Raw genomic sequence first — 15,832 nt, forward strand, 5'->3', positions numbered from 1 at the left:
AGCAAAAAATGCAAAAATCTCATTTCAGTAGTGGTTAGCTGAGAAATAACAGTGCTGACTTCAAGGCAACTACAAATTCCTTTGACACCTTCCTGAAATAATGTAGAGATCTAATTTTGTCTTTTTCTTGTAAGAGTAATTTAGACAAAACCCCTCCTTCTCAGCTCTACTCAGCACCTCCGAGAAGCGACCACATTTCAACCGCTGTTGGGAAGCAGCTTATTTAAAAGCATGAGGGGAAAACACTCAAGTCAGTTTTCTCTCTGTTTAAAAAGCACAGTGATTTCACTGACATCTTTTCTGGGATAGTGCTGTTTAGGGAGCTGCTGTCAAGCTTTGCCAGTCAACAAAGGAGTCCGTAAGTGCTCGGGTTCCTCTTCATTAGAAAATACTTGCCACCAGCTTTTTACATTTGATGGAAGATGTAACAAATCACTCTTGTGCCTACCTGGCTCACAAATAATGTTAAAGACAGTGTGATCTGTCTGTCAGTGCTCTCAGTGTGCACTTGCTGAAGACAAGAGGGATTTTTCTCTGTGTCCCCACATGGGTCATACTGATGCTCAAGAAGATGGCTCTGCAGTTTAGCAGACCATGAAGAGTCAGAAATTAAAGATATTCATGTATTCCTGAAAGGAAATGAACTGTGGGGGCACATTTGAAGTTTGGAAAGCACAGGGCTTCATTTCTGACCTACTCCAAGCGCCTATATTGCAGAGGCAAGGGATTTCCACAGAAATTCTGCAAATGTCTACCAGATGATGGTGGGACCACAACAAGGTGGGCTAACAAGCATGTTAGAGGGCAGGATGAGAGTTCAAAATGACCTTCACGAGCCAGGAAAAATAAAGTGAAGAAGATTAGGGTGAAATTCTGGAAGATCTGCTGCGCAATCCTATGCTTAGGTAGGAGAAAACAATAGCATTAAAAAGGAAAACGACTGGTTACATTGCTGTGCTGCAGAACAGAACGTGGGGAACAGCATGGATTATAAACCAAACAAAAGTCAACAATTTCAGGCTGTCATGAAAATTGAACATCACTCTGGGATGTGCAAACAGGAGGAAAGCTTACAAAACATGCCAGTAATCTCACTGCTCTGTCCCATGTGGGCAAGGCCTTAGGAGGAACATCACCACTTCTGGAACCTCATTACCAGAAAGGCGGCACAAGGAAAAGTCATGATCACAGGCTAAAGAATGACATCTAAATATAAGCATTGATTAAAAACTGAGGGAATATGTGATGACATTCCTTCATCTGCTGTAAGGATTGTTGCAAAAGGCCAGGAAACTCAGCTTTGCATGAACATTTCAGAAAGGATAAGAGTCATGGGTTAAATCTACAGTGAAGGAAGAGTTAGAATAGAGATCATGAGAAGCTTATGTATTTGTTACCAGGATTGAAAAGCACTGGACTGTCTAGAAAGGGCATGTGCCTGAGTGTCTTCACAGGACTTCAAGGACAGCTTGTTTGAGCATTGGCAGGACAATCCTGCATTGAACTAAACAAGGAGGTGATTGTAAAAATATTCAGCTAGTGGTGTTGCAATAATCCAAGATATCCAGCTCCTAAACGGCAGTAAGGAATTGTTTCAATGAAGACATTACCTTCATTTTTCACTTGTACACTCCCATAAAAGTCCTGTAGCTACTGTTGGTTGCACCTACCTGCCAAAGGCTACACCTCCCTGAGATGGTCACATTCCTGTCTCACTTACACCAGTACATACTGTGATGCAGCAGCAATTCTGCTTATTTTCCTTCTCATCATAACAAGTCTGTCCCAATTTTTGCTGTGATGCCCAGAAGCTTTCAATTATTTTTCCAGAAGTCTCCTGTAGCAGGGATGGATCCCTCCAGGTCAAGGTCAAGTTTCACCTGCCTTCCCAAATGCACCACACTCAGCCTCTAAAATGTCAAATCACCTGTGACACACTGTACACCAGTGTTCTGAAAACCTCTTGGGTTTAAGATACCTTCCACCCAAATGACCTGGCAAAGCAGTAGGATCTGTTAAGAGAGTACACAAAGAGGTTGTGGAGAACGTGGCCCATGATGGGCAAAACACAACACAGCATGGGAGGATTTCCTGCTGCAGGCCAGGATGTGCAGAGGCACACACAGTTTGTGTGTTACTACAAACTCATTATAAACTCTGGGCTTCAATTTTGGCTGGTAGGGGAGAAAATGGCCCAGGCCACTGCTGCATTGAGACCCTCTCCCAGCTGGGACAAGGCTTTCATGGCTCCAGGGCTAGAGCCTGGATCTCTCTGCCTTCCCCATCCCAGCACCACACTCATCCTCACATTTATTTCACACTGGAGCTTCATCCTCTTTTCCCAGCAGCGTCCCAGTTGTCTGTTTTTCACACAGACACCAAGTAACATCCCTGCCCTCCTGGACAATTAAACATTTGCAGTCTCTTTTCTTCATTGCTCAGTGGAAATATGGACCACTCTTAATTTCACTTGTTTGGGCTTTCTCCACGTTATGAGTGACCTCTATACTAACCTGCCTTTGCAACTCTTCAAGGTTTTATTCCATCCTCCAGCCTGAACTCATTCCCAGACTTTCACTGACCTACAGTGGCACCGAGTGGAAAAGTGAAATAAAGCCCTGTGTCTCCTCTTGCAGGACACAGAATTACTGAGAAATTATCTGGAGTGTCTACAAGGCAGAGTGATGAGGAGGAAAATCTTATCTTTGTACTGCTCTGGGTCTCTGCAGCATATAGATCATTTGTCAGTGCCAGTTTGAGGTAGGCTCTCCAAACAGCCTGTTTTGCATTTGAAGCACTCACAGGACATGATGGTTCGGCTAAAAAACCATGCATTTTACATGAAATCACCAGGATAATTTGGCTGTATATCGTGTTCCCACAACTTAATATTCTACCTACAGATGCGTGATCAAGAAGAGATTCCTTAATTTTGACAGGGCACATCACATTATACTCACTTTATTATTGGAAATGATCACCCCAGGGTGCAAAAGGGAGCAAAGACATAGTTTCATCATACCTTTTTTTTTTTAATAAACCACATTTACTGCAGTGTGGGGCATTCCAAAGCTACAGAGCGCCACTTGCCAGTGGACAAGTGACTATATTTTACCTGGATTGTGCAAGAAGTAACTGCTTAATTTAATGCTGAGCTGTGTAAAATTCACGCTGGAAAATTCAACTTTTGGGCACACAGTTCATATTCTCCAGTAAAAAGTAATTTCAGGTAGTGAAATTAAATATTTTAATGCTGTACTCATAGATGTAACCAAAAACTCTCCTCACTATGGCCACACATCCTCCCTTGTACTCAGGACAGGATCCAGTACTGGACCCCAATCTTAACTTTAACAGTTTTGATGCTTGCTAGAACCAAGAATGAGATTTTTCCTCTGCTTTGATGGTTATTACAACCAACTAAAGTTTCCTATTCTCCAGCTCCTCAAAGACTTGACTGCAGACCCAGCTGAGCAGACCAGCAAAATATACTCTTGAATCTCAACAAGCACTTGATACAGTACATTTATCTGGAAACCGATTCCACATCTATTTTGGCATTATGATTTTTATTTTTAATCCTCCATTTAAATACCCTATTTCACAACCAGGAAGGAAAATGAACATGGGATGGCCCATAGATATTTAGTAGCTATAAAATAAAACCTATAAAAATGAAAGTGAAATGAATTATCAAACCATAAACTAAAGTTCGGTGTTTAAAATCGGCCAGGGCTTTAAAAATTCAATTACAGCTTTAACAGAAACAAGTTTACTCAATATTTTAATAACCTTCTCTCATAATGTTTTTTTCTTCCTTTGCAAAACCTGGCATTACTGAGGATGCATGGCAAGGTTGCCTTTCCTCTAACTACTTTAAGATTGATTAGGAAACAGAAATATTGATGCATTTATCCAAAATAACTTAATTAAATGAAGCAAAAAATAGCGCAAAGGAACATGTCTCAGTAGAAAACTGGAGCTGATCAAGATCATGAAAGGTTACATTTAATATTCCTGGACTGAAAAACATCAGGACCATTAAGTGAATATCAGTAATGGAGAGTACAAAGAGTAAGAAAGTTATTTAATGTTTTCCTAACTCACTGGTGGGTTATTTCATGTTCAGTAACTTCTGCAGGTTTACAAGCTACCAACACTTGGGGGTCCTGCAGGGCATCTCAGGGCAGCAGGTGAAGAGAACATCCCAGAGCACTAATTGGCATTACCTTTGTTAATGCTCAAATGCAAAGATATAAAACCCAATGGAGAGTCAGGCCTGTGTTTGGCTGGTGTTGACAAATTGGTATTTGTCAAGGTTTGGGGGGTGCATTCAGCTGTCTTCAAGCACCACTGGCTGCTCACATCCCTGGAGGGTCAGTCCAGGCTCAGTCCTGGCTCCTGCTGGCTTCTAAGAGAATTTAAGTGACAAAACCCCTGAAGGACAAGATTTCAGGGGCTGTTATCTCAAGCCACAGCAGTTTTCAGGTCTGTGGTTTTACAAGGGCTTTCTCCTCATCTGTTTTACTTTCTTTGGGAAAGGCATTAGGATTTTGTTAAAACCTCTAGAAAAACAGCGAGGATGTGCCAGATGAACTAGGGAACTTTCACTCTAGTTTAGTTTGGAAACCACCCATATCTTCATTTTAAACAGTGGCTTCTGAAATGCAGAGTAGCACCAGATCCAAGCTACAGTCAGAGAGGTTCAGACTGCTCTGTGTGAAGCCCAGATGATTTTATTACAGCCCACCAGGAGCTCCACAGCCTGGCAAATCCAGCTGAAGAACCAGCACCACTGGTAAATTGAAAACATTGCAATACAATAACATGGGAAAATAGGTGTTTCTGGGAGAATGAGGAACTGCAATTGAAAATACAAGCTGCATCCAAGGAGAATGGAACAAAGATCTCAAAATACTACCCCTAGACTTTTCCCCCACCATGGTTGCAATTGTTTCTGAAGTACCCTGCTTAAAACAGGTTTTCAAACCATGCAAGATCAATCATTGCAATTTGGAGAGGTAGGTAGGCACTTAGCATGCAGTTCACAATTAGCTAAAGATGGTAGAAGAATCTCAGTCAGGTTGGCACAGGAGATTTATTAAAAAAAGAAAGAAAACATTTTTTTCCTAGCAAGAATGACATGTGATGGGAGAATAGAGGAAGATAATTGTCATAACAAAGGGAATATGTTATTATTTATTGGCCACACTTAAGCACTGGAATCCTGGATTATAGTATCTGGTGACAAATGCTGCTTGAAATTTTGTAAATATCACTTTAAAAGTACGATAAATGAGTAATTCTGCACGTACTCCACAACCAACCCTTTCAAAACTCAGTTCTGGGAAGCAGAGTGACTTTTTTTGTCCTGTTAGAAAAGACAAAATACTTGAGCACCCTAAAATCTTTTTCTCTTTAGGCTTCACCCTACTCCTACTACCAGTAGAGCAATATTGCTGGGAACTGTGGCAAGAGAATTTTTTAAACCAGCTAACAAACTGAACTTTGTAGTGCCTTCAAGGTGTGGCATAGCCCACCCAGGTGGTCCCCTGCCCCCTTGTGCTGGTGCCAAGCCCACTCAGCCCTGTGCTGTCCCACTCAGCCCCGTGGCACTGGAGGGAAGGGCTGAGCTGGGGAGGGTCACAACACTCAGCTCCCCATGGGCTGAGACCATTCCTTTGCCAAAGTGACAGCTGTAAATAGATATTTAGTGTCTAATTTCTATATCCTTCAGTATCTCAACTTATATTTAGCCCAAACCATGGCACATTTATCTGATTTGTTGCTATTAATTTCCTGGTTCCCTTTCTATTTTCTTCCTCCTCTCACAGATTCACTGGGTTATGAACTGCAGTAATAGCATTCCCAAACCAATATTTTCTATTTGAAAAGCTTCTGGTATTTTTCTTTAAATCACTCCAATACTGCTGGGATGCTCATTACCCTCCTCCTTCCCTCCCCAGCTCTAGAAGTGAATGCAAACAACAACGAGGGTTGGGGGGGGAGAGAAAAAGCCCCAAACCCTCAGCAGTAAGTTGGCTGATGCTGGCAGCAAGACAAATCTGGCACCACACAGCAGGCAGGCAGGGAGTGCATTGCTCATCCTTTCGTTTTGCAGTGTGTGGGGATGCTGGACACCAACACCCAGCCAGGGATCCGGCCAAAGGCTCCTCTCCTCGGCGCCTGAACCCTGCTGCTCTGTGCCCGGGTGGGAGATACAGGTAAAACCAGAAATGCTTGAGATTACTGCCTTCTATTTCCACTGCCTGCAGTTAGGAGAAGCCCAGGCTGTCTAATCTTATTCCTAGCACAAGCCACAGTGTAGGGGCTGTGCATGTAATGCCCTCAGGTACCGGCACTTGTTCGGGATTCTACAGCAAATAAATTGGTGCAAGTGGTAGTAAAGATTTATTTTTTTCGGGGGGGTACACTTTGTTCAAGTTGCCTTTATAAATATTTATTACTATTTATGTAATTATAGCTCTCTGACAGCAGGCTTTACAGCAACTTTGAGCCACAATAAACAGGCAGCCTGGATGCCTCCTCCTCAGCCTGACTGTACCTATTCTATGTGTTATGTGTTTATCTATTACCACCATGCTTTGAGCTTATAATTTATTTCATAATGTAATTTATAGTTACATTACAAAAGCATCCCTCTGCAAACAGCAACCATGTAATATTGATAAAGCATTTAGGGACAGAACATAAATTCAACGGCTCAGATATTATGTAGTATCAATAATCTGCAGGGGAAAAAAGTGTCTGTGTAAGTATGCACAATTTATTATGGCAGGAACCTAAACAGAGAACATCTTTCTCTGTCAAACTTCCTTTACAAGAACTTGACATCCTCAAATTCTTTTCTCTCCCACAGATGTCAGAGGACAAGACAGACAAGGTAAAAATCAAAGCAGCTGAAAGTTTTGAACATGAAAAGCAAAATATTTCTTGGCTGAAAAAAGGTAAGTTACTTTGAGTTATTAGTTACTGGTTTGTGTTCAGACATTTCTCTTTTTCTTAAAAATAAAAAAAGGCAGAAAATAGCCTATAGACTTGAATAGGGCCTGAAATTTCTACCATAAAAGTTCCATAGCTTGACTTCTGCTCAATATGCACATACAATTTCTTTTGGTACAGAAAGGCCTGAATTATTAAATTTTAAAGTAACCTGAAAGCTCATTTTTCTAATGTCCTTGCATTCCTGGGAAAGTTTCATTTGACCTGACCAATAAGCATGGATGATCATCTTACTTTTGATGAAAAGTTTTTTAGTAACTAAAACAGCTACTGAATTGGATTAATATTATTAATAATTATTTTCTCAAACATGAGTAAAGATCAAGGCTGAATCTTCAGATTTGGCACTGTCTTATCTTAGAACAAAATAACATCAGTTGTCAGCGCTTTGGATGCACAGAAACTTTGACCCTCAAATGTAGACAAGTCACAAAAGCCAAGCATGGAGACCTTTCAGGTTTAAAAGGATGAAAAAGAAATGGTGTTAAGTAGCTAATTTGCAACAAATACCAGTATTTCAAATACTACATTCTAATTTTTAAGCTGCTTTTTTTTTAAAAAAAGAAAAAATTGCGAAGATTTGCTTATTGTTTCTACCCATAAAGAAGGAATCTTCTTGGGATAGATTTCTTTCTGCAAAAATTTGATTTGCTAAGTTAGAACATAGTTTATTACATCTTCATGCAAATTTGTTGGTCATAGCAGAATCCCTTTATTGCATTTATTACAGACAAGTAGGATTTGAATTAAATAGAAGTTCCAAGAGCAAGCTTTCAAGATGCACAAGATAGAAATTAAATGTCCATGGCTGGGTGCAAATTATGCTTTTTAATGAGAACAGTTGTATTCTAATCCTAAAAAAAATATTTTGGGAAGACTCAACAAGTGACCTCATATTTTGAAAATGCCAGCTATGGGAGTATTGGGCAAAAGGCACATTTATAGACACTGTTATATCATCTGTAAGATGTGCATCACTATTTGAAGCTCGTGTCATTGGATGCACATTAGATTTTTTAGTTGCAAAAGTGTTTGCAGCAAAGCAGGCTTGAATTAATGTCCCTGCCTTGCAGCTTTCCAAGTTTTTGCAGCATTTGCACAGAATGAAAAGCTCCCACTGGAGCAGGGCTCACTGACCAACCTGCAGACTTGGCTTGGCTGGACACCCAAAGTCCTCTGTTTGCAAGGGGTCAGTTAACTTCAACAACAACTCAGCAAGCAGAAACTTTGCAGTTTGAGTGTCCCGGAAAGAGATAAAGCTGAGCAAGCAAACATGTAAGTGAATTGAGCATTTATTCCATCACTAGAGAGTAAAACACAAGAGATTTGCCACTCTACTAAGGGATATATATAAAGTCCAAAGGATTCTATCATGTCTCTGAATAGGGTAAGAGTGATGGCAAGGCCCTCAGAGTCCCATACTGTGATTTACCCTCTGGTCCAGACCTCCTCCAGGAGCCAGGTGCATCCCTCACAGCTGCACGCTACCTGAACTCATTTCACTTAGCTAGCCTCCTTCACAAGATTTTATTCCTTCAGTTCTTAGAGTTTCAGGATCATTAGCAACATTTTGATTGTTCTGTGCTTGGAGAAGCTGCAATCTCTCAGAAAGAGCCAAGTGTTGACTATTGGCACTTCTCCTTTCCAAAGTGCCACCAAGCAGAATTGGGCCTTGAACATCTCCTACAGCAGCTGAGTCAATAACTGAATGTGTCTCATGAGGAAAGCAAGTTTTCCTTGAAATAAGAATATGGAAATTATTTTATCTTAAATTGAAGTTTGTTTTTAAAAAAAATTTGTTGTTGTTTCTTTGCTTTAAGCGCTTCTGTGGTATGCACTGGGATTTTAGAATATGGTGAAACAAATTGTCTGGAGCAGAAGCTTAACTTCTATGTTTAAATGTTTTAAAAATACCTCATGTATAGATTTCAGGCATTCCAATAAACAAAGAATTATGGAGAACAGACTTGTACTGTTTCCATCAGGCACAGTAAGAAGACTATATGTTCTTTTAGCATCCAGTGTTAAAGAAAAGTTATTTTTATTCATGGTTTTGTATTGATTATTTGTTCCTTCTAAAAGAAACAATCATGAACCACATAGTATCAGAAATAAACAACTAGGCTGTGGTTTTAGTGTCTTTCCTAGACTTCAGTTTTTCCTAATGCTTTGCAAAGTAAAAGCTCATGGACTGGTTGTACAGTGGGTCAACAGCAAAATAAGGTATCTATACATTTTTGTTGTCTTTCAGCATTAGAAACTGTTTAATCAGGGCAGAGGGATTTTGATCTGGCTGCCAGTTATTTATCTTCTACTTTTTCTTGGAACAAGATAATTTACTTCTATCATGAACCCTCTAAGAGCAGAAATCAAAGCTTTGTTCTGAGGGAGAGCTTTCCCAAAGCAAAACAGAAACCAAACCAGCCTCATCAGAAGTATTAGAGAAAAACAGTAGGCTGGGCATCTAGGCTTGTATCTTATAAGCAGGACGAGTACAAGCAGTTCAGCTCATGGCTCTGTCTCTAAATAAGTCCTTTTCACCCACTGATGTGCCTTCACACCCCTGCCATGGGTTCTGCAGGAAACTGATGGCAGTTAAAGATGACACAGGGACAAAAATGTTGCACAAGTCAGCACAGTCTGGGAAATCATAATTATGGCCTTGGTCTGTATTTTTTTTTAAAGGACAATGACAAATCTGTCCTTTCCTTTTCTTTTTTTCCTTGTACTACAAGCCTTTTACTGGTGAAGGGTCCTCTACAGTACCTGCAGAATGTAGCACCATAATTAAATAGTAATCAAAATGTAAACAGGGGAGAAGAGTGTTAAATGTGTTTTCTAGGTTAGCTTAGACTTTAAAAAGTCTCAAAACATCTCTATCTTTTGAGGCATTTAGCACTGAAGTCTAGATGTGGATAACACGAAAGACTCCCAGGAATGAAAGGGAGAACAAGGATGATGAAATGTTTACAGTCCTATTCCAAGATGTCTCAGGGTAAGGAATATATATACCAGAAATGTTTTCTGATAGCATGGAATATTCTTCAGGACTATTTATTTCTAAAGATCACACAACAGATGAGAAACCCTGCATCTGGAGGGTATGCATCAGACCATCACATGCAAATCAAGCAGAATCTGTAGGAATGAGCACGGAGAAAAGGCAGCTCTGCTTGTCTGACCTCAACTCTGATGTGAACCAACCTGAGGAAACCCTGGGATATAGCAGCAAAACCAGACAATGGCTCCTATTTTGTGTAGGAGGGGAGAGAGTTATTGGAGCTTTTTTCCCTTCCATGAGAAGAAAAGGGGAGTTGCTGGAGATGGGAGCTGGTTCTGGGTGGAGATACAGAGATCCCCATGTCAGCGCCTACAAAACATCAGGGCAGAGTGAAACATGGGTTCATTAGCAAATAAGCGCTTCAGAAGTTATCTGCGGTGGAAAACTGAAGCAGGAATCCTCAGTGCATGTGCTATCCCCACTTATGCACATTTTGCCCTGACATGCACAAAATAACATAAATGACAGTGCCTAGAATATGACACGTATAAATAAAGAACAGCTAATATAACTTGAAGATAATATTTCAGAAATGTCCTCTGCAAGGCCTTGCATCCCCACCTGCTTCATGCACTCACAAGATTCCATGGAGAGAGAGTGACAGAAAAAGTGGGAAGTTTTTTAAAATTAAAAATAAAATAAAATAAAAAGGAGAGATTTAAATTAGATGTTAGGAAGAAACTCTTCCCCATGAGGGTGGTGAGGCCCTGGCACAGGGTGCCCAGAGCAGCTGTGGCAGACCCTTCCCTGGAAGTGTCCAAGGCTGGGTTTTATGGAGCTTGGAGCAATCTGGGATAGTGAAATGTGTCCCTGCTCGTGGCAGGGGATGGAACTTGATCACCTTAAAGGTCCCTTCCAACCCAAACCATTCTAGGGTTCTGTGATTCAATGAGCAACAAGCAGATCATCATACTCCAAACAAGAAGAATCTCCGGGCCCCTAAACCAACATGGCCATTAGAGGGTCCTGTAAAATGTGGAAGCTACACAAGGCATGCCTTTAGAAAGGCAGCACTCAAGGATGAGCAGCACTCCCAGGAATGACTCTGGGATGGTCCCACCTTGCCCAACACAGCCACAGCTCTGCCTTTGCACACAGGCCAGTGGCTCCTTCCACCACGGCAGTGATTTAGGGCCAGATTAGCAGCCATCTGCTGGGAAAGGAGGAGGTCAAAGCAGAGCTAAATTCACACCAGCCTCAGCATGTGGCTTTTGGAGTTTCTTGCAAACAAATCTCTTGGTATCACTCGGTGATTGCAGCCATATGGAAACGTGGGAGCAGGCGGGAGCTTATCTGACGGACACAAAGCTATAAAAGGTGACACTGATTTTGCACAGGGACCACAGTGGTCTGTTCACTATTTCTGCATCCCCTGCAAACACAAGGGGGGGAAAAAAAAAACGTTTGAGGGCCTCACACTGCCCTCCCATGGTTTCATCCCAAACTGGCCACGGCAGCCCAGGAACGCAGATCCAACTCACACAGAAATGAAATTTCATTTCAGGATATTTTCACACAAAGCTCTCCTGTTTTATGCTGCCCAGCTGTGTACACAAATGCCCTCCATATATAACTTCCAGTGAAAAGTTAATGAAATGGCTTCCTTGCTCTCTTGCCAAAAATATAACTGAAAGTCTAATCTCAAGACTTTCTCCAAAATAGCCCCTTTTTGCACTAAAATTCTCATAAATCAGAAACATTTTTGTCTAAAATAAGCCTGTTTTCATTGTCTTGCAAATAGTAAAAAAGTCTAGCCCCAATTTCTTTAATCCACTGCTCCAGCCAGCAGATTTTTTGCTGTAGGGTGAAATTCAGCCCAGTACTGAGGGTCAGTGCAAGGTCAGCACTTAAACCATAAAATAGGGCTTAAGTGGTAAATAGAGCCTCTGTTCAGGATTATATTTCACCCCTTAAAAGGACTACATTTCATATGAAAAGAGAGATTTACTTATATCATAGACCTGGCTGTAGTGGCATTATTCAAATAATACCTTATTCCAGTATTAGTCCCATTGGGTGAGACTGGGCCACATTTCTTTGTGGTACATCCCAACACAGGAGCAGACTGTTCCTAACTTCACCAAAACTTCCCACAGCCTGGTCCTGGAATAAGGGGAAAACCTTTCTATATGGGAGCACACAAATATGCCTTTTTTCAAGAACACTTCTCTCCCATTTACCCAGGGGCTTGAAGAGACTTTTACAAGCATTAATAAAGAGGGAAGGACACAAGGCCACAAAACTGGTATTGCAGAAGGAGAATTGTCCTGGAGACACTCAGGGAATTTCCCAGTTTTTACAATCTTCCAGTTTTATCCCTGGTTTGGGAGGACTGGAGTAAAAGTACAAGGCTTTTACTTTTGCTGAGACTATTCTCAGCAGAGCGTTTTGATCTGACTTGCATCCCTTCATTTAGGGAGTTAAATGGCATTTTTAGAATTTCTTCCTAAAATTTCACAAGTCACTGAATGCAATTTTACATACAAGCTTGGACACTTGTTTCCTGAATTTTGCTGACTTGGGTCCAGAAGCTTTTTTCACTCTCTTCTTTCAGCCTGAATTAAGTCATTGCATTGAAAAGCTTTGTAGAAGACTGATAGCAAAGAAAGACTTCTCAGTTTCATGTAACAGAAAATGCCAAATGCTTCTCAGATGAATGTTCTAATCCAAGCAGACAGGTTCCAGATAAGAACACCACACACACACAAAAAAAGAGCACATTTAAAAACTGATGACAAGGATCCCAGGGGGCTCAAATTCCTGGAAGATGCCTTGTCAGCTTCAGGACTATGACCAAATGAATTAATGAAGACAACCCTTCCTTTAAGTTGTAAACCAGCAGATTTAAAGACTCTTCCAATGGAGAGGGAGTATATGAAATCTGCAGTGGTCCCAGCTCACCACTCCTAATTACGATGTTATAAACGGAGGGGTCCTTGACCTTTGAGCTGGAAGATCCCTGAAGATGTAAGACTTCAGATGTACAGTAAAGACAAGGGTATTTCTCTGGGTGATAGTGTTAAAGGTTTAAAGTCATGCTCCTCTGTGTGGATATCCTGGATATCTATTATAAAAATATACGTGAATGTTTATCTAGGTTTGATTGCCTGAAGTAAATTTGTTCTAGAAAGGGAAAGTTTATTTCATTCAACTGCCAGTGCTGGGGAAGACCTGAATGTATTGCTTCATTCACTACTGGAAGTTTTCCAGACCAACTCTATTCTTTGCTGTACTTGAGCAAAATATTCAGAATTTTGCCCATCGTGTGAGTAGAACAAAACATGAAATAACACTAAGGACACACTAGTTGTCGAATATCTCAGCATCATAAACATTAAAGCAGAACCCACATGTCCAAGGGCCTCCACAGCACTTCCTACTTAAGATGGCAAACTGGTGCATGGAAAATCTTAGCCTAAGGGTCAGTGTTAAAGAGATGAATAATTTCATTAACGCAACAGAGCTGCACTGGCTTGCAAAAAATCTGATTTGTCCCAATATGCTTAAGAATAGATAGCACTAATCATCTCAGGGCATCACTGCAGCAGGAGGAACAAAGCCAGGGCTCATTTCACCACCTCAGTTCATAGAGGGAAGGGTCAAATGCCAAACTGGACTGGTAGATCTGAGGCAGTGCAAGCCCATCACAACAAAAACTTTGCAGGCCTGATTTGAGTTAGAAGGCAGAATAATCATGGATTATTTTCAGCCAGTTTTCAGGAAGTGTTTTATAGGCTTGGGAGATTACACACAGGTATGTGGAGCCAAACTGACAGTCACAGTCATACAGAGGTGTAGCAAAATCCTTATTATTGGAGCAGTTCAATGAAATATTCACATTAAATATAATTAGATGATGAAAAAAAAATAGACCTCCCCTCATCTGACTGAAGATTTCCAATCATTCTCTAAAATACAACTGCTTCTAAGTACTCAAGGCAAAGTGCTGTGTGGATGGGCTAAACACTGGGCAGGCTGGTGGTCTATTGCTTTTGAAAGTTATTATAGAGAAGAAGATCAGAAGTGAAATTAGTTTAAACATTTCTTGTTAGCTGAGATTCAACAGAATTATTTTCCATCTATTTTTAAATAAGTATTTAGAACTAAGTCCAAATGGAAAGAGACATTAAAAGTGACTGCTCTAAATGATCAGTAATAAAATCCTGGACACAAACCCTTCATCAGAACAGCTTGGTGATTAGATCTGGGACTTCAAATCTGGGCTCAGGGCACATGAACATAGGAGAGTGCTCAGATTCACTCCTTCCAGAAGAAGACTCTCATCCCCAGATACCAGACACTGTGCAATATCATGGTTTGAAGATGCCCAAGTGTCTCTGAATGGACTGACCAGTTAAAGCTCATTGCTCCAGAGACAGAGGGAAGGACATCTGAGTGAAGGGATGGGCTCTAATCCTGTCAGGGAAAGTATTCAGCTATCAGTAAAAAGTGGAAAATCTTTGAGATTCAACACCCAATCCAACTTTAATTCCTTGTTTCCTCCCCTATCCCCTCACCTTTTGAGTCCCTGTTGCCTGACCCTCTGCATGCACTGTGCAGAAGGTTGAACCTGGGAGTCTGCTGCCTGCTGGACAGAAGGACACATGCAAAAATGAGGGGCTGAAGCCCCCAGTGTCCGCTGAGTTCCTTAATAACTCCTGAGGTTCATCTCTTTGAAGAGAATTGCACAAGGCCTCTTAACCCCCTAAGTGATATTTCAGTGCTGCAGAGATCTTTGTTACCTTCCTAAACTAAATTAATTTTTATTTCATAGGAGTCAAACAGTCTCTTAGGGTCTCTTGATTATATAGTCTCATTCTAATTTCAGTCTTTAATCTGAATAAACACATTAGAAAAACACAGACACAATTAACTTAATCATAAATTCAGATGGATTGTTTATTATCTGCCTACTTAATGTGCTTATGATTGCAGCAGTTAAACATGATAATGTTGTCTTCTCTCACATATAAATGAATACACACAGCACAGAAATATGCCCAGGAAGAAAAACTTCTCCCTGAATACATCAGTGGGCTCCAGATACAGAGAAGTAGATGCACCATTCATTGCTGTGCTCCACAGAAAAACAAATATTGCCATGATATTGTTGAGACATGAGAGAACTGATTACTGACAGATTATGTTCTTCTTGCTGAGATATGTCTACAAACAGCTTCAAATGAAAGGAGATGCTACTGCAGCAGAGATGCAACTAGGAACACTCTCTGCTTATATCACTGCACCTGCACTTCACAGAAGTGTAGATTTTGGGTAGATAAAACCACTTGAGTTCTCCAGAGTAAGGTACAGGTCAAATCCGTATTTTCCAACTGAAGAAAACTCAGACATCAGATTTAGAGAACTTTCTGCTTTGTAATCTTTGTAAATATAGTTGTCTTAAACAGAAGTTAAACCCTTCTAGCACCAAAAATTGTGTTTAACTACATGCCCATGGCAACTAAAACTTGTGCCAAAATGCTTTCATGTATCCACAAATGCTTGGATGCCAGAATTTAAATTGGAATATGATTCTTCCTGTTCCTACAGCATATTGAATATGAATAATTATTTCAAACATGCATCCAAGTTGTTGTTGATTATTACTCAGACTTCCCTGTCACTAGTTTTTTAATAACCACACAGTATACCATGATGAAGTTTTATTTGCCTTCAGAATATTCAAGTTCTAACTAAATTTAAAACCCACTACACTTTTCCCCCTCAAACAAGAACCACTGAAAAATA

General features: G+C 40.6%; 1 protein-coding gene across 1 annotated transcript in view; it reads left to right on the forward strand.

Annotated features, from left to right (window-relative positions):
* The first annotated feature begins 6,023 nt into the window (after positions 1-6,023).
* The window catches only part of MDFIC2 (MyoD family inhibitor domain containing 2), a 42,059-nt gene continuing 32,250 nt past the window's right edge, over positions 6,024-15,832 (forward strand). The window contains exons 1-2 of the mRNA XM_031056414.1: positions 6,024-6,224; positions 6,881-6,968. Coding sequence (XP_030912274.1) covers positions 6,881-6,968 — 88 coding nt within the window. The 5' untranslated portion in view covers positions 6,024-6,224. The remainder of the gene's footprint in view (positions 6,225-6,880; positions 6,969-15,832) is intronic.

Source organism: Geospiza fortis, unplaced genomic scaffold (assembly GCF_000277835.1).
Source record: "Geospiza fortis unplaced genomic scaffold, GeoFor_1.0 scaffold70, whole genome shotgun sequence".
Classification (NCBI taxonomy): domain Eukaryota; kingdom Metazoa; phylum Chordata; class Aves; order Passeriformes; family Thraupidae; genus Geospiza; species Geospiza fortis.